Source organism: Macaca mulatta, chromosome 11, assembly GCF_049350105.2.
Source record: "Macaca mulatta isolate MMU2019108-1 chromosome 11, T2T-MMU8v2.0, whole genome shotgun sequence".
NCBI lineage: Eukaryota > Metazoa > Chordata > Mammalia > Primates > Cercopithecidae > Macaca > Macaca mulatta.
In genome coordinates, this window is record NC_133416.1 from 70,206,605 (window position 1) to 70,233,416 (window position 26,812).

At 40.9% G+C, this 26,812-nt stretch overlaps 1 protein-coding gene and 1 long non-coding RNA gene across 12 annotated transcripts in view; both read right to left on the bottom strand.

Annotated features, from left to right (window-relative positions):
* Nucleotides 1-14,639, bottom strand: part of PPM1H (protein phosphatase, Mg2+/Mn2+ dependent 1H) — a 288,801-nt gene extending 274,162 nt beyond the window's left edge. For all 11 annotated transcript variants that reach the window (XR_013401193.1, XR_013401192.1, XR_013401191.1 and 8 more), the window contains exon 1: nt 13,981-14,639. Coding sequence is in view for 2 of the 11 variants with exons in the window: in XM_077954667.1 (XP_077810793.1) it covers nt 13,981-14,225 (245 nt within the window). In the remaining 9 variants the exon portion in view is untranslated. The remainder of the gene's footprint in view (nt 1-13,980) is intronic.
* On the bottom strand, nt 1,061-13,974 carry LOC114670878 (uncharacterized). The gene is made up of 2 exons (XR_003720682.2): nt 13,412-13,974; nt 1,061-2,808 (listed from the first exon to the last, which is right to left on the bottom strand). It is a non-coding gene; the product is annotated as an uncharacterized LOC114670878 (long non-coding RNA).
* Nucleotides 14,640-26,812: the final 12,173 nt, after the last annotated feature.

The window sequence follows — 26,812 nt, forward strand, 5'->3', positions numbered from 1 at the left end:
ATTTATTTTTTGAGACAGTCTCTCACTCTATTGCCCAGGCTGGGGTGAAGTAGAGTGATCCCAGCTCACTGCAGCCTCTACCTCCCAGGTTCAAGTAATTCTCCTGCCTCAGCCTCCCGAGTAGTTGGGATTACAGGCACCTGCTACTACACTCGGCTAGTTTTTGTATTTTTGGTAGAGATGGGGTTTTGCCATGTTGGCCAGGCTGGTCTCAAACTCCTGACCTCAGGTGATCCACCCGCTTCAGCATCCCAAAGTGCTAGGATTACAGGCGTGAGTCACCACGCCCGTTCATATTTTTATTTAAAAAAAAAAAATCAGTTTATCACAAGATTTTTTTCCTTCCTATACTTATATGAAAAAGATCACAGGTAAAGATGCACCATTTTTTAATAGCTTAAATGTGTATTTATCAACTTCCTGAAAGTACAGTAGAGCACAAAAGCCACTTTGGTCCTCTCAGCTGGGCAAGTAATTGGTCTGTCTGCCCAGAACCCTGGGATGATTAATTACACCATGCATTCAGCAAGGCTCCATTAGGCCTGGCTTCTGCAAGCCAGCAATGTAGATGCACACACTCAAGACGGCCACCCCAAGAGACCACACTGCCAAAGACGAAGATATGAATGCTAACTGAATGCTGTCACACTTGTTGGCCCCTAAGTTCACTAACTTGAAAAATTTCCATTAAAACTTGACTCTGAAGCAAACTTGGCCACTCACAATCCCAGCTACCTGGAGGCTCAGGTGGGAAGATCACTTGAGCCCATAGGGTGATATGATTGTGCCTGTGAACAGCTACTGCACTCCAGCCAGGGTAACACAGTGAGACGCCATCTCTAAAACAAACAAGCAAACAAAAACCTGACTCTGCTTAAGTAAAACTTAGGTAACAAACCTCCCAAATTAAATTTTAAAGGGGACTCACATAAAACCTCACTTACGATTTGAGTCCCATTACTCAGAATTCCTAAGTACATTTCCTTACTTCTAAGTAGCTACTGATGTTAAAACACATGCTGTATTTATTAACTTTAGAAAAAAGAAACATCACTACATAAAATGTACAGATTGGTTTTTAAGACATACAGGCTTTCCAAAAACATTAAAATATTTTAAAATAGCAGTGTAGTCCAAAAATATAGTAATTTTGACAAGGTTTTGACTATTATACTTAGGAATGCACATATAGTAAGGAAGTATAATTTTAAGAGACTACTATATTCAATATAACTATTTTAAAGTACTGTTAAATGTATCCTTTTGTGCAAAACTTGATGTGCCAACATGCCTTTATTCAATATAAAGCCTCTTGAAAATTAGTTTCCTTTGAGCAATAAAACACATTTAATTCACTTATGTGGCATTTTGTTTACGGGGATAGGATTTTTTTTTTTTTTTTTTAAATAATTTCACACAATGAATGGTCAGGTTTAATGATTCAGTGATGGTCACCAGGGTCATGGGACAGCCTGCAATTCTAAAGTAACTTGATTTCTCTCTGGGGTTCATTTTCTTCTTTTATTGAACATAGACAACAGATGCTTACCTTTAAGCATTACAGACCAGGGCCTTAATAATCATCCAGAGCTACAGAGATGGAAGTTGGTGTTCCCTTATTCTTTCTCCTAAATATGAGAGCATAAAGTCCACAGAAAGAAAATACAGCTAGGCAGTTAAATTTTACAGCCGTTTAGAGAAAACTAAGTCAGAAATAGTATAACAAAGGAAGCACTATGGATTCATGTTTCAGAGGACCCAGCTGATCTGATCACACCAGAAAAAGAGCAGCTGAGCAGGTATTCTGCTTTCCCTAGGTTGTCTAGTGGACAATCTCTACTTCAGACGTACGGAAAACACAGTGATGTCCTGATTCATCATGATTACTTTTCAGGTAACACATTCTGAAGTCTTTGTTGAAGAGTACTCTTCAGGGAGCATTCCTGCCTGGCCACCGGCTGAAAACAGGAGTGATTCAAGTTTTTGGCAGATTTCCTAATTTAATTAAATGGGAGCATAGCAAAGAGATACTTTTAAATTTGACCCCATGTGAAGCTCAGCTATGTGGATGCTAAGTTATGGGAAGGTTATCAATTGAGCGAGCAATTGCAGGGGCCACTGTTATAAAACTGAAGTCTGAGGTGGTCCCTTCCATGCAGAAGGACCCAATTGCTGCTATTTTTCTCAACTGAGGATGTCAAAGTCACTCAAACTTATTTTTTTTATTTTCTATGGAAAAGAACTTAAAAGCATAAATTAAGGCCACTGCACTAAAAAAAAAAAAAAAAAAAAAAAAAAAAAAAAAAAAAAAACAAGCTTAGAGATAACTCAAGAATGGACTGATGGACAGATAAATGGGTACACAGACAGGTAAATGATAAAGCAAATCTAACAAAATGTGAATTACAGAAGCTAGATGGCGGGTATATACGTGTTAAGTCTACAATGGTTTCGACTTTTCTGCATGTTTGAAAATTTTCTTTTTTTCTTTTTTTTTCTTTAACAAGACGGAGTCTCACTCTTGTTCCCCAGGCTGGGGTACAATGGCGCGATTTCGGCTCACAGCAACTTCCGCCTCCCGGGTTCAAGCGATTCTCCTGCCTCAGCCTCCCGAGTAGCTGGGATTACAGGTGTATACCACCAAGTCCGGCTGATTTTTGTATTTTAAGTAGTGACGAGGTTTCACCACGTTGGCCAGGCTGGTCTCGAGCTCCTGACCTCAGCTGATTCGCCCACCTCGGCCTCCCAAAGTGCTGGTATTACAGGTGTGAGTCACTGCGCCTGGCTGAAAATTTTCATGGTAAAATGCTGGGGGAAAAAATAATTCCGAGTTATAATCACAATAAAGGAGGCAGCAGGCCCCACTGTGAAAAACCTCAGCCCTGAGGGCAAACACTTGGTTCCTGGCCTAACTCCAGGAACTCACAGAGTTTAGAACTGGAAAGGGCATTGGCAATCCTCTAGGGCAGGTAAAATACATGATTTTATGAGTCCATGAAAATTTAGAAAAATAGAAACAATATCATACCTTTTTCATAAAACTAAAAGTATTTGATTTAAAAACTGTTGTTTTGCTGAGGTTATATGCCTCTATGATTCTGGTTTTAAAACTCCTTTATTTCATGAAACACTGGTGATGGTAGATGACAGATTTGATTATGTCCACACTTGGCAAAATAAAGTTAATAACCTCATGTCAGTCTTCTCAACATTTTTGAAATGATAAAAGGTTACAAAATAAAAATTCCGAGAACTACCAATGCAGTTCAATGACCCCATTTTGTAAGAAGAAACTGAGGCCCAGAGTGGGATTAAGTGGGGCAGTAACCAGCTCGACAACTGTAGGCAGTCACCAACTCAAAGGGTCAAAAAGGTGACTCACTTAATCACAGCTGGGATGCCTATCCAAGGAATAAATCCCAGGTTACACATACAGGGATGGAAGCCCCTTGTAAGAATCACCCACATGGCTGACTTTTCAGTGCTGCCATTGGTCTTCTGAACATAATCTCTGTCAGCTCAGCATTTAGAGTGAATTTCTTACAGAAATCAGTTTCTGAATTTTGTTGTTAGTCCTTCAATCATGCTTGCACAAACATAGGTAAACAGTGACATAATACAAGCACATAAGGAAATGTGAATTTACTACATTCGAGACTATCATCCACTGGTCTTATTTTTTCTAAGCTTTTCTCATAGCCAAATTGCCGGCACAGAATTTTATGTAGAATATTCTGAAAAAACAGAATACATTTTCTTTGTAAGCTAATATTCAGGGAAACCCGAGATGACATTTGATAACAATACAAGCAGCAGACTACAAAACGTGAGATTTCAACTGGTTCAAGAAATGCAATTAGCCGGGTGTGGTGGCTCACGCCTGCACTCCCAGTGCTTTGGAAGGCAAAGGCAGGTGGATCGCTTGAACCCAGGAGTTCAAGACCAGCCTAGCCAACATGTCAAAACCCCATCTCTACCATACAAAAAATTAGCCAGGTGTGGTGGTGCGTGCCTGTGGCCACAGCTACTAGGGAGGCAGAGGCACAGGAATTGCTTGAACCCAGGAGGCAGAGGCTGCATTGTACCTGGATCACACCACTGTACTCCAGTCTGGGTGACAGAGCAACATTCAGACTCTGTCTCAAATAAAGGAAATGCACTCAATAAACCTGCATTTAAACTACAAAAATAATATAAGTAGATGAATATCAGATTAAAACCATGTCTAATAAAGGGAAAAAGGTAAATATCTTAGACTAATTAAAAAAGGGGAAACTATAGAAGTTGAACTTTTGTTTTATAAAATAAACACCCATTCACCAAATATGTCTGTCATTACCCTACCTGCTTAGACAAATGAGATGAGGAAAAGAAATAAAAATAACAGCGAGCAGGTGGGGTGCAGTGACTCACACCTGCAATCCCAGCATTTTGGGAGGCCAAGGTGGGTGGATCTCTTGAGGCCAGGAGTTCAAGACCAGTCTGGGCAACATGAGGAAACTCATCCCTACTAAAAATACAAAAATCAGCCAGGTGTGGTGGGACGTGCCTGTAGTCACAGCTACTCAGAAGGCTGAGGCATGAGAATTGCTGGAACTGGGGAGGCAGGTGTTGTAGTGAGCCAAGATCGTGCCACTGCACTCCAACCTGGGTGACAGAGCGAGACTATCTCAAAAAACAAACAAAAATGAGCAGAGCTCTGGTGTGTCATACTAGCCAGGTTTATACCCCTGTGACCAAAGAGCTACATCATCTTATATTAATATGTAATACTTATTTATTGGTACAAATCTTCAAGCCATATTTAGTTCCAAAGCTGGCCTGAGTCTTTATCCCTTCTATGGCATTTTTGGGACAATTTTGAATTCCTAGCCTAGACAGCTCCCCAAGGGCTGCAAGGCAGGGCAGCAGGCATATTCAGACACAATCACTATTTGCCTGTTGACACGTTTGTCTATTTGGTCATTTCATCTGTCTTCTAATATGTGCCTGAAACAAAGAAGGTACTCAAATATCTGTTGACTAAGTTACCTATAGTAGTAGAATCTTCTAAACTATCTGCCCAGCCCTAACTACCACCACCTCCCTGTTTAAAGAACTGCCCATTCTCAGGAGTGGGTCCTGGCAGCCATATTTATGATCACCTATGTCAAAGGTGGACATCTGAGACAAACTGAACCAATTGGAGTCTCTCTCCCAAAAATTCAAAATTGGAATTGAGGCCACAGGTGATGCGGTCTGGTTGCTTGTTGGTGGCATGGAGAAGTCACCTGTGCCCTGGTGAAAGACTGAAAGTATGGCCACTTTGTTGCTGGCTAGCTTTCCAGTTCAGGGTTCCAGTCCCTTGTAAAATCCAAGTTATTCCTATACTTGGGTTCTATAAGACAGTTGGTATCTAATTACCATTTCTTTCCCCGCCCCCCATGCCCCGAAGTTAGCTCAAAGGCATTTCTATGACTTGCAACTAAGGACTGTAAGTAGCTAAAAGGAGTAGGATGGTTATTCTAGTACTTTACATGTTCTAAGCCTGATATGAAATAGAAGCCATAGAGGAGAAATTAGGTATGACCACCCAAATATTAAATTTTGCATTGCAAAGAAAAAAAAATGAAGTTAAAAAATGAACATGTTAGAAAATATATTACAACATGATAGGCCAAGGGTGAATAGCCTTAAAATATAAAGAGCACTTATAAATATGAAACATTATTTCAACAGAAAAATGAATATAAACAGGAAAATCATAAAAAGATCTCTAAATAGGTTGGGTGCAGTGACTCATTCCTGTAATCCCAGCACTTTGAGAGGCCGAGGTGTGCAGATCATCTGAGGTCAGGAGTTGGAGACCAGCCTGACCAACATGGAGAAACCCCATCTCTACTAAAAATACAAAATTAGCTGGGCATGGTGGCGCATGCCTGTAATCCCAGCTACTCAGGAGGCAGAGGCAGGAATTGCTTGAACCCAGGAGGCAGAGGTTGCAGTGAGCCAGTGAGCCAAGATGACGCCATTGCATTCCAGCCTGGGGGACAGAGCAAGACTCTGTCTCAAAAAAAAAAAAAAAAAAAAAAAAAGATATTTACATGGCGAATATCTGTGACATATAAGTATATACATCTGTTTATTCATTTTCTTCAATAATCAAACACAGATTACAATGAAGTATATATCATCTATCAGATCACTGGCAAATATTAAAAGGCTTAATACTAAAGTGGTAGATACTGCTGGCTGCAGTGTGAATTGATACAACGAATCTGATAGGTATCACAGTTGTGAATGTGCATAGCTTCTACCCAAGCTTTCCATGTCTAGAAGTTAATCATAAGGAAACAACTGGATGAGCTGAAAAAAACACATGAAGATATTCACTAAAAGCCTAAAAGTAAATCTAAATGTTCAATGGGAGATTCATGAATGAGAAGCCCTTCAGTGGAATATTACCCAGTCGACATAATAAGAATATATGGGCCGGGTGCGGTGGCTCAAGCCTGTAATCCCAGCACTTTGGGAGGCCGAGACGGGCGGATCACAAGGTCAGGAGATGGAGACCATCCTGGCTAACACGGTGAAACCCCATCTCTACTAAAAAATACAAAAAACTAGCCAGGCGAGGTGGCGGGCGCCTGTAGTCCCAGCTACTCGGGAGGCTGAGGCAGGAGAATGGCGTAAACCTGGGAGGCGGAGCTTGCAGTGAGCTGAGATCCGGCCACTGCACCCCAGCCTGGGCGACAGAGCAAGACTCCGTCTCAATAAATAAATAAATAAATAAATAAACAAACAAACAATATATGTTGGAGGCCGGGTGTGGTAGCTCACACCTGTCATCCTGCACTTTGGGAGGCTGAGGCAAGAGGATCACCTGAGGTCAGGAGTTTGAGACCGGTGTGGCCAACATGATGAAATCCCATCTCTACCAAAAATACAAAAAATTACCTGGGTGTGGTCATGGGCACCTGTAATCCTAGCTTCTCGGGAGGCTGAGGCAGGAGAATCACTTGAACCCAGGAGGCGGAGGTTGCAGTAAGCCAAGATCGCATCACTGTACTCCAGCCTGGGCAACAAGAGTGAAACTCCGTCTCAAAAAAAAAAAAAAAGAAAAGAAAAGAATGTATGTTGGAGAGGGGTCCATTATATATTCTTAAGTGAAGGAGACATGTTAAAAGACATGTAAACATATGATCAGCTTTTATTTTTTAAAAAACATCTATATAAGAAATCAGAGAGACCTAATCTAAAATATAAATAGTGGCTAATGAATTATCAAACATTTTTCATACCTTTTACTAGGTTATGTTTGATAATTTACTAATTATCAAACATTTTCATACCTTTCATGTTCTTCATACCTTTTACTAGTCTGTATTATCTGAATTTCCTATAATGAGTATCTTATGGTTAAAAATGTTTTAAGTATTTCATTAGACACAGTGAAAACCCACCAAAGGTGGGAGTTCCACAGAACTGGACATGAATCCAGGATCTGCCACTTAAAAAGCTTTGTTACTTTGAGCAAATTACTTACCTACATTGCATTCATCTCATTAAATCCTTACACGTAAAGTGCTTAGTACAGAACCTACACACAGGACTAGCTCAACAAATGACTATTGCATTTAGCAATTTTCAATGCCTCTAATAAAGTATAAATAGGAATGATCCCATCACTATGTGGTATATGGGAGATGGGCCAAACAAATCAAATGCTATACCATTCTTAAGCTAATAATTTGCAAAGTATCTACTGTAGTACCAAACTGGAAAGCTAGGGAAAACCACTTATCTGAAAAAACAGCATGGGAAAGGCTCCTCAACTCTTTGCCATAACATTATGTTGTATAATTAGGTTCAATCCTGCTTCTTTTGCACCATAATTAAGGGCATCTGCTCTCCTTACATGGTTAGTAGGAAACACAGTCAATTATGGAAGGTCACAGAAGTAATGCAGATAAATCAGAATGAAAATCATAGTTCAATAACTGCAGTACCATCTACTCTCTTCCCCTTCTCCCCCATCTGCAAGGATGACAAAAGATTCTGTCCTCCACCAAACTTTACTCAGGCCTCTCTTCTCTGCTAGGCCACAACATTGGCCCCAGTCCTGTTCCTTAAGCAAGAATCCTGTTAAGTCAGGCTAGTAAGAATCCCCCAAACTTGATATCTGCTCAAGTTCCTCATTCCCCACCTTTGATGTATAAGTCTTTGGTCTGCTTTCAGCAAGAATCCTGCTAGGTCAGTTTAGTTTGGTTTAATGTCCCTGCTGAGTAACTTTCCATTCCACTGACCCCTCATACTCTGCTCTTTGCCTACAAGTACCAGCTGTCAATGCTGTATTGTACCAGCTGGGTTGTTTTCCTATATTGCAACAGACTTGAGTAAAGTCTTCCCTAGCACTGTAACAAGTGTCAGAATAATTTTTTTTCTCTAACAGCAGGTAAGGTCTTGGGCCTTCAGGTACAAAGCTAATCACAAGCTGGTTGGAAAAAACAAGTTTGCTTCCCTAATGTGACTTAAAGGCTCCAAATACTGAGATTCAAAATTACCCAGAAGCATTAAGACATTAAAATCAAAACAAAACCCCTGGTGCTGGTCCCTTTGAACCTTAATAGTCAATTTCATTTTAATTTAATTTCAAAGGAAGTACAAAAGGGGGAAGGTTATGCTATAACATTTTCTTGAGGATTATGACTATGTCTCATTATATTATGAACCCAGCATGGGACCAGTGCTGGACACATAGTAGGACTGCAATGATTTCATCAATTGAGAGAAATAATGGAAGCAGATGAATGATTATTTCCTGAAAAATGATAGCATAAATTCAAGGGGGCAAGCTAATTAATCCTCCCTTTAAATTAGGCAAATCACAGAACTATAAATGCACCAGAGTTTATTTCTACCAAACACTGAAAATTAAAAACAACTTTCTTGAACATTAATGTATTTTTAGAAAACAATTCCAGTATGCAGTTTTAAATTTTCAACGAGTACTGCTGTAACCTTAATTAAAAGCACTGTATAGTGGGCTCATATCAGAGATGTGGATGTCTACCTAAACTGGGACTGAAACATATAGTAAACACCCCCCTGCATGGTTAAACCCTTTGCCTGAAGCATCACCAGTCCTTGAAAGAAGCTGATGCATTTCCCTAAGAAAAGAGACATCCCCAGGAGCTCCACCTAAGGGGGATGATTTCTTTATAATGTTATATCTGAAATATGAAGGAACGCTTAGCTGTCTGCTTTAAAATAGGAAATTAATACTTTTTGTAAGTCACCAGAAAGGTAGCTGAAATAGCTCAGGCTACTCTGGACTTCTAACTCATCTGCAAATACCCTCACCCACTTCTTTTTATCCTTACACAAGAGTAGAGAACCTCGAGTTTCTTCAGTTGCAAAAGTCAAACAGGAAGTTTCCAAGCAGGAGTTCTGCAAAGAGGTATCAGTAAGAGGGGCAGGTAAGCCAGGAAGGGTTAGAAGGGAAAAAGAAAGGCCAGGGGATTTCCGAGCTTTGGGGCAAGAAAGAAATAGTGGGTTTTGTGTCATCACCACCACCCAGCCAACTAATGCCATTTATTGGTAATAAGCAATTAGTGCCAATGACCCGAGGAGACAGACAGCCTGCAGAGTCCAAAACAAATCCAAATACTTGTAGGCTGTTGGCTGGATTTAAACAAGGTTATTTCATCAAAAATTTCATAATTTTCAACTCTGTGAGACATACACTTGTATGATATACATTTAACAGATGCTCTCAAAGTGGCTTTTTGTTTGTACTTATGTCCAGGGGTACTTTTATAAGAAATAGGAAAAAAATAATAATTATAGCTATAACCTAAGTAAAATTAGCTATACTTATGTATTCTTTCTGTACAAGTAAAGAAATGTATCACTGATAAAAACCTGAATATGATGCATTAACATACAGAATACTCTTGCTCAAAACCACAGCACACTCTTTGGCATTCCCTACGGCTGTAGTTTCAGGCACAAATTCCATGTCTGCTGGCATCTCTAAAACCAACTGTTCATCAACAGGATAAAAATTGGGCAAACAGGTAAAAAAAAGAAAAAAAGCCAAAATGGGTTCCTAACCCATTACAAAAATGAACCAACCTCCACGTGGGTGGTATTTAAGAGAAAGGAAGTAGCTGCCCCATGGTCTCTGGGTCAGACTGTTGCTCCCCAAGGGCTTTATCAAATGAGCAGACCAAACAGGCTCAGTCACTGATTTCAAAGCCAAACTTAAAACTTGCTAATGCATGTTTTTAGAAAGATTTTAGCTTAGTAGATGTTATCTATAACTACAATGCTTTACAGAGCTTTACAACCTTGCAAATACCCCTTAGCCAAGTGGCTAAACTTTTCAGCTATAATGGGAAGCTTTTCAAGAGCTGGGAAATTCCATCTAGGACAATGCCAATGAATACTGAAATGAACAAGCATCTTCAGTTTCTGCAACCTCAAGTCTAGCAGGGATTGCTTACGGCTAATTCTCTAGTTCTATAACCTATAGAGTCTCTCTTCTTAAAAGGGATTAACAGTAAGTGGCAAAAGATTAGACCATTTCTTCTTAATTTTTCTACCATCTCAAAGGGTCAGTCATCAACATTAACTCATTGACCAAAAGATGTCAATTTTTCCTCCCAAGGAAGGCTTGGAACGTGACTCACCTTCTAGAGAGATAAACAGATCACTTCTGATTCAGGCATTAGCTCCTTAGTGCAGTTCTTATCACCACAATTTGAGCAATATTCCTACCTATTCAACCCCTCTTGGGTACCTTCTAGAACAAAGAGAAGACAATTTTCTTCTGCCAGTAAATCCTGTAGGAAAGGGCAGCATTACTGGTGGCAGCTTCTGATCACAGCCACAGTCCCTACTTGTCTTTCTCTTTCCTTCCCTATTTCAGCCATTTTGATCATTCAGGATGCATTTTTGCAGGAAGATAAACAGTTCAAGATATAAGGAAGTGGTGCAGTATAACATCTGACAGGGATAAAGGTGAGGAGAGATGGCCAAGACTTTAGTGGCTATTCCTGGGTACAGATGAATACATCATAACTTAATCCACTGTAGAGAATGAGTTTAGTGTTGTGAGCTCTGGAGTCAGACTGCCTGGGTTCACACACAGGCTTGACCCTGGGCAAGCTGCTTAATCACTCAGTGCCTCTGTGTTCTCAACTATAATATGGAAATGATAGTGCCTACTTCATTGGGCTTTTGTGAAAATCAGATAATATAAAACAGTATTAGCACTAAAGAGTAAGCATTAACTATGTTAGCTATTACTAATAGTATATATTTAAGAAGAATGAGGTAATTCTGTGTTTACTTGTGAATACTGTCAGTGACACAGTGTTTTGTGAAAATGCTACAGACTAATATGCTTAGAATGAGTCTATTTTGAGAAAAAAAAAAAAAAAGCATGATATGTATTTATGAGGGCATCCAAAGAAGTCTGAAAGCCAAATATCACCCAAACACTGAACCCTCATTACTCCTAGGGAGTAAGCCAGGGCTGGGGAAGAGGGGCTGACCTTTTTTTTTTTTTTTTTTTTTTTTTTTTTTTTTTTTAAATAGGTCTTTGCTTGAATTATCACACATGTAATTGCTTTTGCCACTAACTTTAAAATTTGTAACATTTTACGGTGGCCTTCCTAGCCGTCAAGTTGAATATCTCTCATGATTTATTCTAGGAAAAAGATAAACTCTTTAGGGATAAGGAAATGGAGGTCCAGAGAGGATGGGGGGAGCCCTCTAAGCACTCTCTCCTGCGTGTCTCATTGCATCCTGTGCCTACCATAGGCATGCAAACATTCTGCAATTCGTTCTTTCCTTTCCCTCATGCTTATCTGAGGCTTTCCGTTTACTGTCCAAACGGCTTCCACCTTCAGTGTTTCAGTATCTTCTTTCCTATCTCTCACAACTTTCTCACCATTGCCTGTTTTTCCTTCTCGCCTTGACAGGCGCCCTCGCCCTGGGAAACTCACGGGAGTGGGGACAGATCGGCAGTGGGGGAGTGGGGGCGTTTGGCAGGCACAAAGACCCCCACCTACACAATTACAGGACGGTGTATGCCTCCAAGTTGCTTTCTGTCTCGTAAAGGGTCCAAATGGGCTTTTTTTTTTTTTTTTTTTTTTGAGACTGGGTTTTGCTCTTGTTGCCCAGGCTGGAGTGCAATGAGGTGATCTTGGCTCACTGCCATCTCTGCCTCAGGGGTTCAAGCGATTCTCCCGTCTCAGCCTTCCGAGTAGCTGGGATTACGGGCTTGCGCCACCACGCCCAGCTAATTTTTGTAGTTTAAGTAGAGACAGGGTTTCTCCATGTTATTCAAGCTGGTCTCGAACTCCCGACCTTAGGTGATCCGCCCGCCTCGGCCTCCCAAAGTGCTGGGATTACAGGCGTGAACCCCACGCCCAGCCCAAATGGGCTTTTAAATAACGTTTTTATTTCAGTTAAGAAACAGTGTTTGGTATGTTTGGCAGGCACTTTTTTCTCCTTTAGGTCTTTCCTTACACAGGTGTTTATTTTTGCTTTGGCTTTCTCTTGGAAATTACAATGCTATTTTGTACCTTCGCCACCCACAACGTTCTCTTCCACGCTCATCTTTTATGAAGTGTTAATTTTTACTGTCTGAGCTCCCATCAAGCGCATTTCTGCCTCCTCACTTTCACACTCCAATCGTCTAGCCCCATTTATACGTTTTCCATTTCAGCCCATGGAGAAACGCGTTTATAGGATGATGAGAGAAGGAAAGGAAAATTAGAGATAATAAGCAGAGTAGATTCCAAGCAGTCTCTCCCACCGGAATCCTCAGCGTCGGGAACCAAGCCTGCTCGGGGGTATCCAGGCCACCAGAACAGGGTCAGCATCAAGGCGCCCAGGCGTTGGAAGAGCTGATTGGTTCCCGGACGAACCAATCAAGCAGCGAGGCCGTGCACGGATAGGGGTGGGCCAAAATTACCGAGGGGATGGGGTTAAAGGAAAAGGCGCAGGTGTGCCAGGCACCAGGTTTTGCGTGCACGTTTGCACCCCCCGGTTCATTAATAACCCCGAATTCTATTCTAAATGTGTCCTAGTTTTCCCGTTTCCTACAACTGAGGTAGTAGACAGAAGGGAAAACGTCACTTATCTTACCATTCATAAGATGGTTATTAATAGTTAATGGAAAAGTGGCCATGGAGCTGGGGGAAGGGCAATAAAATCCTCCACCTCTCCTTTCCCGGTTCCACTCCAGATCGTCAACCTGACTCAGTCGGTTCCTGAAATAGCTGATCAGTCAAAAGCAAGCTTAATCACCAAAGCGGATTACCAAAATGTTATATTAGACAGTTGGAATAAGTTTCCCCCTCCCCAAGGGCTGAGGGAAATAGTACTGGCATTTACCGAACGCGCAGCATTTTACTACCTGCTAAAGGAGAAGCGAAGGAACTCGCGGGCTGAAAGTGAGAAACTGAGACCTTCGGAAATGTACAACCACGCACTCAGACACGGCCACCTCCCGGAATCGGACACAAGCTCCCAGGCGCAGTGACATCTCCTCTAAGCCTCCACCCCACAAACTCTGCATCACGCGGGGACGCCAACTATATTTTGGGAGGGTGGGGATACAGATAGCAGATTTTCCTAATGTGTTTCAAACTTCAGCAGAGCTTTTCTGCCCTTTTTTTCCCCCAAGTGACAGAGACCCCGGATTCACAGACCTGTCTCACCTTAGCTTTCCCACGGTCCAGCGCTGCCACCCACCCCTCCACCACCCATACCGGGGCTGGAGACGCCGCGTCCTTGGGTTGGGGGAAGAGGGAGTGGGGAGAAGAGGGAAATAGCCAGTGTAAGTAAAGAGCTCCCCGCCGAGGCCTGGACGCCGGCAGCTAGTGGAGAGCCCTGAGGCCGAGAAGCAGGGAGAGAAGAGGGCTGGAACCGTGCGGGGAAGGGCCGCGAGGAGAGCAGGGGCGCCGCCGGTGTCGCTGCACTCACTCTGCGTAGCCAGTGGCCCAGGGCAGCCTCCGAGTCTCCTTGAGGATGAGGATGGGGCGGGCGATGTGATCGGCGCTGCACTCCACCTCGTCCTGAGACAGCCCCAGGAACTCTGGCCGCCCGTAGGGGAAACGCAGGGGCAGGTCCGAGCCTCCGCAGCCGCCGCCGCCGTGCTCGGAGCCTGAGCTGCCAGCCATGATGCCGCCCATGAAATTGGCCACGGCAGATTTCACTCGAGTGAGCATATTACTCCGGCGCCCGACTGCAGCGGTGCGAGCAGGAGGCGGCGGGGGCCGGGCGAGGCGCAGCGCGGGGCATGCAGGCTGCGGTGGGCGCCTGGCGCACGGGGAGCCGGGCCGCTGGGACGCGCCGCGCGCGGCTCCCAGAGCCTAGTGCTGCAGGGGGCCGGGCCCCGGCCTCTCGTGTTCCGTGCCGCGGCGGCAGCCGCCTCCCCACGCTACACTTCCGCAACGGAGCGGCATGGAGCGGGCCGGCGGGGGGAGTCACCGCGCGCTCCAGTAGCGACCAGGCAGCTGCAGTTGCAGCAGGTCCCTTCCCCGCCCCCTGCACTCGGCTCCGGCGTGCGCGGAACTGAGCCCACTCGGCGAGCCCGCGGAGCCGCCGAGGCTGCTGCCACGGCTACCGCTGCGGAGTCATGTGATAATCAGGCTGCAAGGGCTCAGGCTGCTGCGGTGGCCGTTGGTTAGCCCCTCCCCTGCCGGCCCGAGCGAGACTCGCACCGGGATCGTGACCTCCTGGGGGAGGGGGAGACCGGCTGGGTCTGTACCTGCCGGAGGGAATGGGGGCGCTGTGAGCTGGAGGCGGTACAGGTGTTAGGGGCTGTCACGTGGAGCCGGGCAGCCGGGAAAAGCGTTGAAGAATCCACTCCTGAGGAATGCTGCCTTCACCCTCCAGAAAGGAAACTTTGGGAGCAGGAGGGGAAAGGGGAGACAGGTGCAATCAGGGTGGGACGCTTCTAAGTCCTGCCGTGGAAACCAGCAGTCACTGGGTGTAAGAGACTTTTCAGGGCTTAAAAATAAACAAGCCTACACGGATTGCATGAGGATTATTAAAAGTTTTTCCCTAAGTATTTGTCGATTTACTTTTCTTTTTATTACCACTGTATGCATCACTATCTATGAAGCAAATCTTATTTTGAACCCAGAATAAGCTTAATATACAAGAAAAAAGATCTCTTGAGAAATCAGACGCTGGTCTGAGGGCAGTGGTATTTACAACTAATTGATCACAGCCAGTTACAGATTTCTTTGTTCCTTCTCCACTCCCGCTGCTTCACTTGACTAGCCTAAAAGAAAAAGAAACAGGGACTGTTAGTACTTAATTGTTAAATAAATTTATACAAGTCCTCCAACGTAGCAACAAAGGTATCTTTTCAAAGTTACCTTGTTTACTATCTAGACAAATAAATGCATTTTCCTCCAACATAGAAACAGAAGTATCTTTTCAAAGCTTACCTTGTTTACTATCTAGACCCTTAAATGCAGTCCTATTTTAATTTTCTTAATTCAGGACATTGTTGCAAAATTATCTATGGGCACTTACAAAACGAAAGAAGCTTAAGTAGAACACAGCAACTCAAATGCTAAAGTAAAAATGAATAAATACAATGATGAAACATTTTTGGCGATCGTATGTTAAAATAAAAAGCGCGTCTTAAAAACTGAATACTTCATCAAGGCTAACATTTCTTAAATACTGGCTTTTTGCGGGAAGGGAAACTTTGCAATAGGACATGTATCCTGTTCGTGTTTACCTATTTAATTTGCCAGAATTCGGTGTTACTTATGCAGTTATGCACCAAACATCTTGCTCTGAGTTCAACAGGGAATGCAGGCCCTTGTTCTTCTCAGCCAGTGTTTGGGAAGGAGAGTGGCCCAGGTGTTGAAGGAGAAACCAATTCTTTGAAGAGGAATTGTGAATCAAGGAGTACTTGCTGTTAGGTGAGGCCTGGATAAGCCTCACAGATATCTTTTCTTCAGTATGTATAATATTCTTTTTAAAAGACATTTTCCCGTTTGACTTTTTCATGTCTAGATATTCTAATTTACTAGATACCAAATAATTATGTAAAAGATGGCAGTGTTTTAAACTTTCAGTGAAATGCCACTCCTATCAATGAAGTTTTTAAATCATTTTTTACACAACATAAATGTAATTTTATCTTAGCCCCTTTTCTTCTTATTATTTGGTGCAGTCTTTTAAATGATGCAAGATATGTCTTCTTAACCTTTGCTTGGTTAAACTGCAAACTCCTGAATGGGAAATCTCTGATTATATGGGTGGTGGTGAAACACTGAACATACCACTTTCTCTGGTATCCATTGAGTCTAATATAAGCTTATAATCGTCTTTTTAAGAAAACTTTTGTTGTAGAACAACTACCTTTATCATTGTCTCTCAGATATTACAGTAAGTAAACATTTTTTTATTTTTTTTGAGATGAAGTTTCTCTCTTATCACCCAGGCTGGAGTGCAGTCGCGGGATCTTGGCTTACTGCAACCTCTGCCTCCCGAGTTCAAGCGATTCTCCTGCCTCAGCCTCCCTAGTAGCTGGAATTATAGGAGTCAGCCACCAGGCGCAGCTAATTTTTTGTATTTTTAGTAGAGATGGGGTTTCTCCATGTTGGCCAGGCTGGTCTTGAACTGCTGACCTCGTGATCCGCCCACCTCAGCCTCCCAAAGTGCAGGGATTACAGGCGTGAGCCACCTGTGCCCGGCCATTTTGGTTGCTTTTTTTTTTTTTTTTTTTTTTTTTTTTTTTTTTTTTTTTTGAGACAGAGTCTCGCTCTGTCGCCCAGGCTGGAGTGCAGTGGCGCAATCTCGGCTCACTGCAAGCTCCGCCTCCCGGGTTCACGCCATTCTCCTGCCTCAGCCTCCTGAGTAGCTGGGACTACAGGCGCCCGCCACCGCGCCCGGCTAATTTTTTTTGTATTTTTAGTAGAAACGGGGTTTCACCGTGGTCTCGATCTCCTGACCTTGTGATCCGCCCGCCTCGGCCTCCCAAAGTGCTGGGATTACAGGCGTGAGCCACCGCGCCCGGCCTTTGGTTGCATTTAACATGGTCTTCCGTTCATTTCACTTTACGGGAAAGCTTTAGTATTTATTTGAAATAGGAATGTAAAATTTTTCCTGTCTGATTTATTTTCAATTTAAACATGGTAACAGTTCCTGGTAAATAATTAATATATAAAATTCAAATATACAGAGCTGTAAATAAAAACATAAAAGACTCCAAAAGAATTCCCCAGGGGATAACTACTGTTAGTATTTTTGGTAGGCTTCTAAAATTTTTCTCAAATAGGATATTTAGCAAGATTAAATTTGGTAACATTAGCAAGATTTGTGAACTAGTGTTCTGTAAGAAGTTATTCTACTGTTTTTCCACAACCTAATTATTACCTGTAATGAGAAAGTGTTGGTACGTCATTAGCTTTGCTAGCAAACTTTGCCCTGCAAACGGTAGAAAAACAGAAATTCTATACCTGTTCTGTTTCAAATATTTCTATAGTAAAAGATGGAAATGAAATTTCTGATTGTCATCCCTCTTGGAGGGACCCCTAAAAATATATGCTTTTCACACCTATTGTACTCATAGGTTCTGAGAGTATCTGTGTTACTAAATTCAAATGGGGAATTGATCAGGTACTGAGAGACCCTCAGTGTGTTTGTTAGACATCAATAGATATCCTTCAGTTTCTCTTGTGTTTTTTCTTTTTCCTCTTGGAAAATGTGGGTCTGAAGACTTATTCATTTAGGAGATAGACACATAGACCTTATATTTAGATGCTCTGTATATCAACATAATCTCATTTCTAGGTCTATAATACTATAGTTTTGACTATTAAATAACACTATGCCATTAGTAAGACTTACAAAAGGTGGGCCAGGCGTGGTGGCTCACACCTGTAATCCCAGCACTTTGGGAGGCCGAGATGGGCGGATCACGAGGTCAGGAGATCAAGACTATCCTGGCTAACAGAGTGAAACCCCATCTCTACTAAAAATACAAACAATTAGCCAGGCGTGGTGGCGGGCACCTGTAGTCCCAGCTGCTCGGGAGGCTGAGGCAGGAGAATGGCGTGACCCCGGGAGGCGAAGCTTGCAGTGAGTCGAAATCGCGCCAGTGCACTCCGGCCTGGGTGACACAGCAAGACTCCATCTCAAAAAAAAAGAGGAGCCAGGGGGTTGAAGGAGTGGGGGCGGCGGTGACGGGGCGCGGTGGCTCAAGCCTGTAATCCCAGCACTTTGGGAGGCCGAGGTGGGCGGATCATTTGAGGTCAGGAGTTCGACCAGCCTAACCAACATGGGTGAAACCCCCTCTATACTAAAAATACAAAAAAATTAGCCAGGTGTGGTGGTGGGCACCTGTAGTCCCAGCTACTTGGGAGGCTGAGGCAGGAGAATCACTTGAACCCGGGAGGCGGAGCTTGCAGTGAGCCGAGATCACACCACTGCACTCCAGCCTGGGCGACAGAGTGAGACTATGTCTCAAAAAAAAAAAAAAAAAAAAAAAAAAAGAAGGAAGCAGCAGCTCTGGATAATTTCTTCAGTCAAAACATCCGGTATCCTCTCAAAATGTTTATTAATTATAAAAGGTGAAACAATAAATTACAGTGAAAAAACTTGGCAGAAATCACCTTAATCGAATGACCAAGATTAACATCACTAGTCATTAAGTACCTCCTGACATGGGTCTTCTTCCCCCAAATCCTAGACCTCTGTATGATCATGGGAAAATCTGGGTGACACCCAAACTGAAGATGTTCTAGAAAGTACCTGACCAGATACCAGATATGGTCAGAAGTGTCAAGGTCCTGAAAGGCAAAAAAGACTGAGGAACTGTCACAGATTGAAGACAATGGAGCTACAACAACTGCAATGTAATACCAATGTTATTTTCTTAGTTTTGATGTTAACATTAGGAAAGCTGGGTAAAGGGTATACAGGAACAAAAAATTAAAATACACATACACACCAGAGGAATTTGGGGTTTAAGTAGGGAGCAAATGCTCCTTTGGAAGTCAGTCCAGAAGAAAGACAAATGATGCTTTTCCAGGACTCATCCCTCCCACAGCTAGAGATTCATGCCTCCATTATGGTGCTAGTTTCCTTGTATTCTAATTAGTACTTTACATATATCTTCCCATTAGACAGTGAAATCCTGCAGGGAAAGAACATTCTTATTCATCTTTGTATTTCCAGCACTTTGCCTAATCCTTAACAAGTAACAGGGTTCAGTGGGCAATTAATTCTTCTTAAAAATCCCATTCAGGGAAGAAAGACTATTCTATTTGAATCACCAAATCTGCTGTTTTTATTCCCTCTGTTTTCTTTAAGCTCTTTCTCACTTAATGCCTTAAAATCTGTGTTGTCTATATGCAGAACTTTCTTTTTCTTTCTTTCTTTCTTTTTTTTTTTTTTTGAGACGGAGTCTCGCTCTGTGGCCCAGGCTGGAGTGCAGTGGTGACATCTCGGCTCACTGCAAGCTCTGCCTCCCGGGTTCACGCCATTCTCCCGCCTCAGCCTCCGGAGTAGCTGGGACTACAGGAGCCCGCCACCACGCCCGGCTAATTTTTTGTATTTGTAGTACAGACAGGGTTTCACCGTGTTAGCCAGGATGGTCTCGATCTCCTGACCTCGTGATCTGCCAGCCTCGGCCTCCCAAAGTGCTGGGATTACAGGCGTGAGTTACCGCGCTGGGCCAACTTTCTTAACCTATGGTATCTGATAAGGCTTAGCTAACTTCAGTCAATATCCAGATTGGTAACAATATGGATACCAAGTCATGTGGGTCTCTCCTTCACACAAAACTGATAGCCTGATGTATATATCATAACCAGGATATGAAGTTACAACAGTTAACACTAACTTGTTTTGCTTCAGAGATAGTTTGGATTCCAGTTTTGTATGCAGGAATGTACTGATTGGAAATTCCTGATTTATTGGGGATCGGGGGATACGTGTATTTCTCTTCAGCAAACAAAACCATTTACTTGTAAGTGATGGTTTCTTATGAACCAAGAAATTTATACTAAATTCTTGAGCACAGAGATATAGAGTATTCGCAAATGTTACATCCATGAAATGCAGTCATTCCCTAGATTATAAACACCTCATTTAGAAACATGTGGAAATGCCCTACACTGTCCACATTGTCCTACACTGAAACTACTGTTTTGTAACTGATGTGGGAATTGTAGAGAAAAAAAATAGCTATCCTTATCTCACAGAATAGCTGCAAGGATCAGTGAGATAATACGTTATAACTAATGTTGGGCTGGGGTTATCACTCTTCTCTAGTTAAATCTGTTTTTTCCTTAGAGATCAATTTTTAATATTAAAAACTTAAACCATTTCTTTTCTCTGTTCTTTGCTTATAACAACCAGATAACAATACCTACCTCATTGGATTATCTTGATAATTAATGAAATAACATGTAAATTCCTAGTATTCTTCTTGGTACAGAATAGATGATCAATAAACAGGTAATAAGCACCATGACAGCACTCTGCGCTGTAGGTGGTGAGTGAATTTACATACATTGTTTCCAGGGCTCTACCAACACCAAGGTAAACATTGCTTTTATTGCTCTTAAACAACACTACCGCTTTACTATTGAAGACTGTTGGGAGGTTTATAAATGACTTGCCCAAGACAACACAGCAGTAACAAAGCAATGCAGTCCCATTAGGTACTTTCTTTAACATTATAACATATAGAAAGTTTACATCACAAAATATTTTTTCCCTACCTTTTTCAAGCAAAGATCTGGTAATTTCAGTTATGGTGGTTTTTAAAGGCTTCTGTGAATCTGAAATTAAAACAATCCCTTGGCAACCTTAGATGGATTGTTTTAAGTACAATTCTGTGATTTGGAAATCGTTCCAAATTCTAAAGCAATTACTTTTCAGTGAGGTTATTAGCTATAACTTATTTCTAAGTTGGGAGCTGTCTGGGTCATGCTAAAGTTGTATAGAAATACTAAATTCTGTTCAACTGGAAAGTATCTTTTAAAAAAAGATTATAATATTACTAACCTATTCCCAAGCCTTGTCATATTAACTTCTCTTTTAATATGATGTATTCCCTTGCTCTTCTGCCATGATAAATCACTACTATCATGATTTTTTTTTTCCAGATAATAGTGGCTTTAGGAAAATATCCAATGACACTTGTTTATTGAATGGAAAAATCATCATTTGCTTAGAGTAGTGCATGTGGTTTGAACAAGTTCAGAAATCAAGCAACTGAAGACAGCTTCTTAGCTAAGAACTATAAACTCAAATTGCTTTTTATTCTCTCAAAGGATCAGTGTTGCTCTATGCCAGTAGATATGGCAGCTGTCTAGAATATGTTGAAATGCAGAGTTAGTTGCTTTGTCCTTTTTGTCATCAACTGCATTTTGAATCAAATTAGAGAGGCTTTTTATGCTTGCCTGTAAATATTTTTAGGTTTATCTTTCCAAAACCAAAACACAGTGGAGTGTCATGGCAAATAGCCTCATATTTTATTCAAAAACAATACCCCCTCCCCAATCATGCATTTATAATTAAAATACCCTATTTTAATACATTCTCCTTATCTCTACTTTAGTGAATTAAAAAAAAAATCTCTTGACATAACTGGGTAATTGTAACAATTCTCTTGTAATTGCTTTGACTGTGGAAAATAGGCATATCCGATTGTGGTCCCTCACATCACAGCCACCAGCAAGATAACAAAAGACAGATTGACAAGAGAACAGCATAAAATTTCATTTAATGTAAGTTTTATCATATTAAATAATATATTATGTATTTATTAAAACTCATTTTTATATAATACATATTTAAACTTATTTTTATATAATGAAATTTATTACATACGAATAAAACTTACATAAAAATTAGTTTTAAATGATTGGACAAAAAGATATGGTCTAATGGTAATAAACTGGGGGAACTTGGCAAACTTGTTAGTAAACTTGTTGGAAAAGTAAACTATCTGGGCCCATCGCAAACCTGTTGATTCAGAATCCCTGGGATGGGACCCAACGATCTAGCTTACAAGTCCTCCAGGCGATTCTGATGTAAACTATTTGAGAAACCCTGGCACATGGGAAACCTGTACTATTTATCTAAAGGACAGGCACACATGGAAATGCAGGGAATATGTCAAGTAAGAAAATAACCAGTGACGCATGTGCTCTGCCTTTCAATGTACGTAGAACAACAACAGTTGTTGTTCAACAGTCTCAAATTGAATGAGACTATTCAACTGGATCTATTCAGAAACATATGAACTGTCCCTTTCTGTTTGATTTCCGTGGGCTTATGTTAGTGTAGAAGCCTGAGTACATTTGCTGTGGGCAGATATGTAAATTCTTTAGCATATGGGAAGCTGTAGAGAAGAAAGGAGGATTGACTACTGCCTCCTGATCATCTCCCAGGACTGGATTACCAACAGCCAGTCTGTCTATGCCTGTGTTCTGTCATGTGCCAAGCAGGGGCAGAAAAAAAATAAACATAAATATATATTTCTATAAATTCACATTATAATATAAACATATAAACTTTATATATATACATATATTTTAAACTACATGTTTGGTAATATATTTTAAAAGTAACAAAGTGGTCACTATTAGGAAAACCAAAATGTTCTTGGCCTTTGTAGGGGAGAAAAAACTTTTTCCTCCACCAACTTTTGTTATTTCAATGGGAGCCTGCAAAGGAAACTGAAAAAAGACATTAGTAAAAGAGTTTATTTATGCGGGCAATGTTCGCACATGTGGGAGTTTTCTGTGATGAGTAACTGAAAAGTATGATTAGAATTTGGGGCTTATATACCTAACTTAGTAGGGGAAAGGAGTGGGGGAGAAAGACATCTATGGGAAGGACAAATTGGTTTGTTTAGGAAAGGCAAATGGGTTTTCAGGAGAACAAACAGAAGATAAGAAAGTTTGTGGTAATACTTATGCAGGTATGAGTGGTCTTTCTGTCTTCTTCATGGCCATGAAACTGCACCTGAGATGGGTGATGAGGTTTAAGACGTGCTACTTCAAAATACGGCATCTTGACATTTGAGAAAACATCAGAAGTGGGAAAGTCTCACTCACTTTCCTTCTGCACTTCTTCCCAGAAACAGGTCATAAAACCTAGGAAGGATTCTCTGGCCTTCCCTGGAAGCAGGTCGTAAGACCCTCATTCTAGAGGTACCCTCTCTATACCTGGAGAAAAAGGACATCCTTATCTCTGGAGACACAGAGAAGAATCTGAACAAATGACTTGCTGTGTTTCTTCCAGTTTCTTACCATTAGATCATACTTTTTTATTCCATCATAGCTCTCCATGAATATCCACTTCTTCACCAAACCTAGCCTAAAAAGTACACAGGTTCACCCAATTCTTCATGTCTTTATTTCCTTATGAAGGCTTCTATGTTATTTAAAATTTTAAGTAAATTTTTATGCTTTTCTCTTTTTGATGTCTTGTGTTATAGAGATCTCAGTCACAAATGTAATGATGGATGAAAAAAGACATGTTTTCTTCCCTATAGGGGATTTATTGTAGTGGAGGGGAGAAGATAATTTTTTTCCTCACCCCTTGCTAGGTTCATGGCTGAGACTCCTATAAACAAAAGACAGACTGACAAGAGAACAGCATAAAATCTTATTTAATATAATTTTATTATATTAAAGAATACAGTATTATAATGTATTTATATATAATATATATTAAAACTTACATATATAATTAAACTTATATATTTAAAACATATAATAAAACTTACATAAAATATAAACTTATATATTAAAAACTTATATATTAAGTTTTATGACATCTAAATAATTTTAAATGATTGGACACAAGGGGTATGGTCTAATGATAATAAACTGGGGGGAACTTAGCAAAGCCTGTTTCTTCAGATTTTTCTCTGTAGCCTTGTGTCCTCAGAGATAAGGACATTCCTTTCCTCTGCATATAGGGAGGTCACCTCTAGAATGAGGGTCAAAAACCTACTTCAGGGGAAGGTCAGCTCTTTTATGACCTGCTTCTGAAAAGAAAGCTAAGAGAAGACCCGAGAGTGACCTTCCTGCTTCTATTGTCTTCTCAAATACCAAATTGCCATATTTTGGAACATCATGTCCTGAACCCCATCATTAGCCTTATTTCCCAGAAGTTCCCTGCTTTTACTCAGATAAGGGAAGCTTTGAAAAGGCTCCTTTCTGCATCTGCTGAATCTCAAGTGTCTTCATCTTAAAATAATCTTTTACCAACTCTGGGGTCCCTACATCTTCCTTTGTTGTATGGCTTATTATTGTTTTTAGTATAATTGCTGGGACTAGAGCACTGGATATAATCTTTCAGTCCCTGGAGTTTTAATCTGGCTCCAAACTCTCCACTTGTATATCCCACAGGCACCTCAGATTCAACATGTCATAAATAGAACTCATTATCTTTCCATGACGCTTCTCCTTTTCCTCCTGAGACTATAGTCTCAGGTAACGACATGAGAATCCACTTGTCCAACCTAGACATGTGGGAGACATCATCTACTCCTACCCCTTTCTCATATTCCCGTTTCCAGTCTGTCATCAGGTTTGGTTGATTGTACCTTCCGGGTACCTTCCAAGTCTGTCTCCTCCAGTCTGTTTCACAGCTACTAATTTTGCTCAGATCTTCATTTTCTCAGACTTCTTTGGCAGACTCTTGCTGGGATACAGGTGGAGCTATCTTCCACACAACAGCTAAAAGGAGCTTTCAGAATAGAGCACATAGTGATCTTACCTCCTTTCCAGTTTTAAACTCTTCAACTAGCCAAATAAAATCCTTAACATGAGCCTTCATAGTCCCGCCCCTGATTGCATTTTGAATCTCAGGTTCCCCTTTCCTCCAATCTGGCAACTCTGTGCTTCAGGCTTGCCAATTACATACTTGCCATTCTCAGAAGTGGATATTATTGCCCTCTACCTCTATATTTGAACACGCCATTTTCCTTTGCCTGAAATGCTGCAAGCCCTTCCTGTTGTCCTTCTCTGCACATCCAGTGGCAGAATCCAATTATTTTCATATCCTCCACATTCTTTCTTCAGTGAGGAGTTTCTTTATTTGCATTCCCCAAGCACTTTTACATAATTCTATCCATAATTATAGCAATCACATTGTGTTATAATTATCTCATTCCTGAAATGTGTGATAACTGAAAACAGGGGCTCTTTATTTTTCTCTTCGAATCTACAATACTTTTCATACATTATATGAATTAAATAAAGGTTGAATGAATAAATGAGTAAATAAATTACTATGGCAAAGAGAGAAAGGCAGTAGTAAGTGTCTCACTGAAAGGCCAAATTGGAGGAATTTTAGTAGTGCTTCCAAAAAAAAAAAAAAAAATAGGTGAAATGTTCATAAACCTAGCCTGGTATCCATAGCATCCTAATTTTGGTGTCCAGGAGATTTAATGTAAAGGTCCTCAGCATACAAGTTAGGTGTTTCTCTATGTTGAAAAGTGCTCAATTTGATATATCTGAACAATAAAACTGTGTCCAAAATTTGAATATTATGTTTTTTTGAATGCCTATAATGAATGCCTTTGGCCTTCCTATTGAAGGACAAATAAATAGGTGGAAAATATCTGTTCCTGAATTATCAATTTGTAATTCAGAATCAATTTTTATAAATTTTGTTTTTGTTTTTGTTTGTTTTTGTTGAGACAGAGTCTCGCTCTGTCACCCAGGCTGGAGTGCACCGGTACAATCTTGGCTTACTGCAAATTCTACCTCCTGGGTTCAAGTGATTCTCCCGATTCAGCCTCCTGAGTAGCTGGGATAACAGGCACCCGGCACCACCCCTGGGTAATTTTTGTATTTTTAATAGAGATGGGGTTTCACCATGTTGGCCAGGCTGGTCTCGAACTCCTGACCTCAGGTGATCTACCCGCCTGGGCCCCCCAAAGTGTTGTGATAACAGGCGTGAGCCACCGCACCTGGCCAATATTGTGGTTTTTAAATGAACACTACCCATCAGTGGTTTCTACCTGAAAATAACTGTTACATCCACCAATCTTTTCTTTCCTAGTAAATTTTTTATTGTCTCTATTATTCATGAAAACAATAGAAAAAAAATTTTTAGAAATTACTGAAGGTTGTAAATCAAAACTGGTAAAATCAACTTTGTTTGTTTGTTTGTTTGTTTTAAAAAAGCTAATTTGGTGTGTTGTAAAATGGAGTAGGGCAAGAAGTCTGAAGAAATTTCCTAGCATTTGTGATTTCATGTGCCGGAGCACATCTATTACTGTGCTTTTTCAGCAAATGAAGCTCATCATTATTAGGCACTCAAGATTTGTAGAGTAATTCAGATGTGTTTAATCCATTGATATATTCTAAAATAGCATAAAGTACCTACAGTGTGTCTAGCACATAGTGGAGTTTTAATGTAGTATGGTTATCATTTTTACTGAGAGGCCCATGTGTCAAAGACAATTTGAGAGCATGTTTCTAGCCTCTAAGTCCACCAAGAACCAAAAAGAAAGAAGAAGAAGAAAAAGAAAGTAGATACAATACATCTTAATTATGTAAATAAAAATGGATACTTATTATTTCAGCCAGAAATAGCGTTTATAATCAGATCTCCACAACAACACACACACACACAAATCATCATTTTGAGATTTATTTTTTCCATAGAGGAAATGTCCAACCTCTTGTGATGTTCTCACTATCTTTCTTGTTTTTGTGTGTGTTTTTTAAAAATTCTGAATACATTCTGTATCCCAAGATGCAGAAGCTAAACATTAACGATTTGAAAGTCAAGGTATTCTTTTACTATG